General features: G+C 44.4%; 1 protein-coding gene across 1 annotated transcript; it reads left to right on the top strand.

Moving 5' to 3' along the window:
- Positions 1 to 303: 303 nt before the first annotated feature.
- LOC115548453 (THAP domain-containing protein 4-like) lies at positions 304 to 2,634 on the top strand. Its single transcript, XM_030363102.1, has 5 exons — positions 304 to 408; positions 863 to 1,016; positions 1,430 to 1,539; positions 2,063 to 2,166; positions 2,458 to 2,634. Exons 1-5 carry the CDS (start codon positions 375 to 377, stop codon positions 2,572 to 2,574), a joined length of 519 nt encoding a protein of 172 aa, XP_030218962.1. The 5' UTR covers positions 304 to 374; the 3' UTR covers positions 2,575 to 2,634.
- The last annotated feature ends 698 nt before the right edge of the window (positions 2,635 to 3,332 follow it).

The raw sequence follows: 3,332 nt of genomic DNA, 5'->3' as shown, positions 1-3,332 counted from the left end.
AATGGTTTATGGGATGAGTAGTTCCTCACTCGTTTGCAAAATATAATGTAGGCCTACACAGACTTGTGTACCTTTGGCCATTCTTCAATTTTCCAAATGGTCATTTGGCCCCGGATCAAACGTTTTATGGTCATGACTACCTTCATGAACGACTGGCTTGATTCCAGGCTTAAAACTCTTTATGTAACGATTTTACGAGAAGTGGGAAAACGTATGGAAAGTTTACTTCCGGAACTAGATTTGTTCAAAAAGGGGGCGGTCACTGTTGCGCTCTATAAAAGCACGGGTTGACTGACTCCAGACGAGTCAAAGTCGGAAGTATTTGATCTTCATTGATTTTCTGCGTCAGTGCTCCTACCTGCTCCACCTTATCGATGGCTTCATTGGTGTGCCCGTTCTACCAGCCCGGTAAGAAGCCCAGCTATAAGCTACACTTCATAAGAATGACCTTTAATGTGTATGCACAAGTAGGGTTAGGGTTAGGGTTAGTGTGTTCGACGAACGCTGCAACACCCCAATTCTTTTGAAACGTTGTCGTATGAGGTGTATAGCTACTATAATGCTAGGCTGCATAGTTATACAGCTAATGTGTTGGCCTTTTCGGGACCGTTCTTTAGAAACATTACCACGAGTGGTGTGGTGCATATATTTCTTTACAAACCATGTAGGTCTACGTAAGGGTCTTATTTAAATCCATGCCCTCAACCATGTTGCGCTGCAACGTTTGTTTCCCTGGTGCTGCCTGCTTGTGTCCTCGGCCTGAAATGCTGACCTCTTGTGGACATTTAGCAAGCATACGTTTGGTAAATCTATACCTCCCGAAGTGCGTGTTATATTTCTGTTGTATGTTTTCCAACATTAGCTAAACTGGACAAAGCCGTCTCTTCTCTGGATTGGCTCCTGGGTAACTGGGAATCAGTCGAGCCCGGAAAGGGGTCCTACCCCAGCCTGAAGGACTTCCGCTACACGGAGGATCTTCACTTCGCCCAAATGGGACAGCCCATCATCAACTTTATGTGCGTGTGTTTTGTGCTCATTCAAAAGCAACGCAGTAGGCCCACTGCATTTTCATAGGGTTCATTTTAGGACTTGCACAGATGTCATAAATAATAATAATTATGTCTGCTACTTTTATGTACCAAGTCAAGTGCTCAATGGGTATTCTCTTCACACGTTAAGTCTACCCTTTATTGGCCCTGGTATATCAAAGTAGTAGACCCATAATTAGTGCTATGAGCAACACTTGCGGTTGTCCTATGACAACCATTTTTCTATTGCTCTTTTTGGTTTATTCAATTGACTGATTTTTTGTTTAATCTCTGGGCTTGTAAAAGCACAGATGACTCCATTGTAGCATAAACCATGCGGAAGGGGAGTGGTGGGTAGCTATAGACGTCGGTCTAGGTTTCTGTGGCGCCTGTGTTCGCAGGTTCAATGCCTCCGATGCAGAGACGAAGAAGATACTTCACAGGGAGTGTGGCTTCATCCGAATGCAGACGGGCACCAACCGAGTGGCGTTCATCATCGCACAGAACTCTGGTACTTCACAACGTTCCTGATTCAGAATAATTGGCTCACACGCAATAGTGCACTCCACGTCAACATCACATGGAGGGAGTCTGACACCCATCCAAATATGTGTCGACCCTCTTTTGGAAAGATGCATGCATCTGACTTTCTTTTGTCAGTAGTTTTGGGCTTAAAGGTGTGAGGGTGACAAGCCATTAACAGCTGTTTGAAAATCTGTGTTTTTAGTGGCATAACAAGTGGGCGTGTCCACCTAGCTGTATGATTGATGGATAAGCAGCATTTGCTACTGTCCACTGGGTAGGCTGGCGGACTGATCTATCCAGCACAAATCTAGGTGGACACTCCCACTTGGGATGTCACTAAAAAACAGGGAAAGGCAGCTTTTCAAACGGCTCGTAATGGCCATTCACCCACACCAGGTGGCAGTATATCACCCCTTTTAATCCAAAATCTCGGCTAGGCCTCCAAGACTTGGGGAACGGTTGCTGTTGTATCTATTGTGTACATGCTTTAGCTGAGACTCTGTGTGCAGGACTGGTGGAGGTTGAGGAGGGGGAGCTGGTGGGAAAGAAGCTGAGCCTACATACACAAGCTCTGGCCAGGCCATCGTTTGCCAAGGAGCCCCACGTCAAGGAGGTATGGCCGCAGTGTGGACTGTCTCTAACGAGCCATAAATTGACCCATGTGACTCTGGCTTGTGTCGGATGGCATTATATAGCTGCGTTTGAGCTTTCTGTATGACTCCGTCTTAAAAGAAACCTTGAACCATACCTATTCAGCTTGGCATTCTCAATCCATTCTATATATTTTTCTTCATGTTCATTGTATTAAGCCCCTTGTATTGCAATTTTTCTCAAAAGGCGATGCATAGAGTTTGATTTAATCTTACCAGTAGGGTTTCATTAATTATAAAAAAAAAATCCCCAGGTCTCCAGAGTGTTCCAGCTCCAACCAGACGGGAAGCTGGAGCAGACGCTTTCCATGTCAACGGACAAGCAGCCAATGACGCAGCATCTGCACATCACCTACAGTCGCTTGGCTTGAAGCAGATTGGTTCTAAAAGGAACGCCGCCTTCTGTGTTGGTGCTAAACGAAAAAAAAAAACCTGGTCTGTAATTTATGTGGCCGGTAATGGAAGATCATGCAACATTATTCCAACCTCAAAACGTTGCTTTGCACATTTGTTTATGGTCATGACCAGGGATTAAGGAGAACAGTTCATGCACCATTGGATGGTTTGTTCATGTATAAACATGTTTCAAGACTTCAATTCATTTTGCATGTAAATTGCATTTCGCTGTTCCCTTGGCTGCCATACGGTTCAACACGTGAACAGAATGTATTTAAAGTAGTGTTTTGAATTTCTATGGTTTGGTGTTCTTTGCAATCAAATAAAATATTTGCTCAACACCTGTGGGGTTTATATGGTCCAATTTCAAGCGGTGAACTCTGGACACAAGTGCAGTCATTATTCGGGTGCTTTACGAAGTGATGAAACTTGCTGCATTGCGGATGTGGAGCTTGTTCAAAATTTGATCTTGACCTTTTCTCAAGGGAGGTTAATACAGCCCAGTGACAGTCCTTACACATGAAGCACAATAAGATGATTGTATATCTAATTCCATGAAGTACAAAATATGATCAGCGCACAGACCTCCCAAGGCCCGGCTTAATGGTGTTCCTGAATCCTCGGACGCCAGCCTTCCGAGTTGCACTTGACGTAATTTCCGGTCTCGACGCATTTATTGCGTTCCTGTTTGTCTTTGTCATGAAATTGGCTAGTCGTTGGGTATAATAGCCTC

Source organism: Gadus morhua, chromosome 8 (assembly GCF_902167405.1).
Source record: "Gadus morhua chromosome 8, gadMor3.0, whole genome shotgun sequence".
NCBI lineage: Eukaryota > Metazoa > Chordata > Actinopteri > Gadiformes > Gadidae > Gadus > Gadus morhua.
This window is presented reverse-complemented; position numbering and strand designations above follow the sequence as displayed.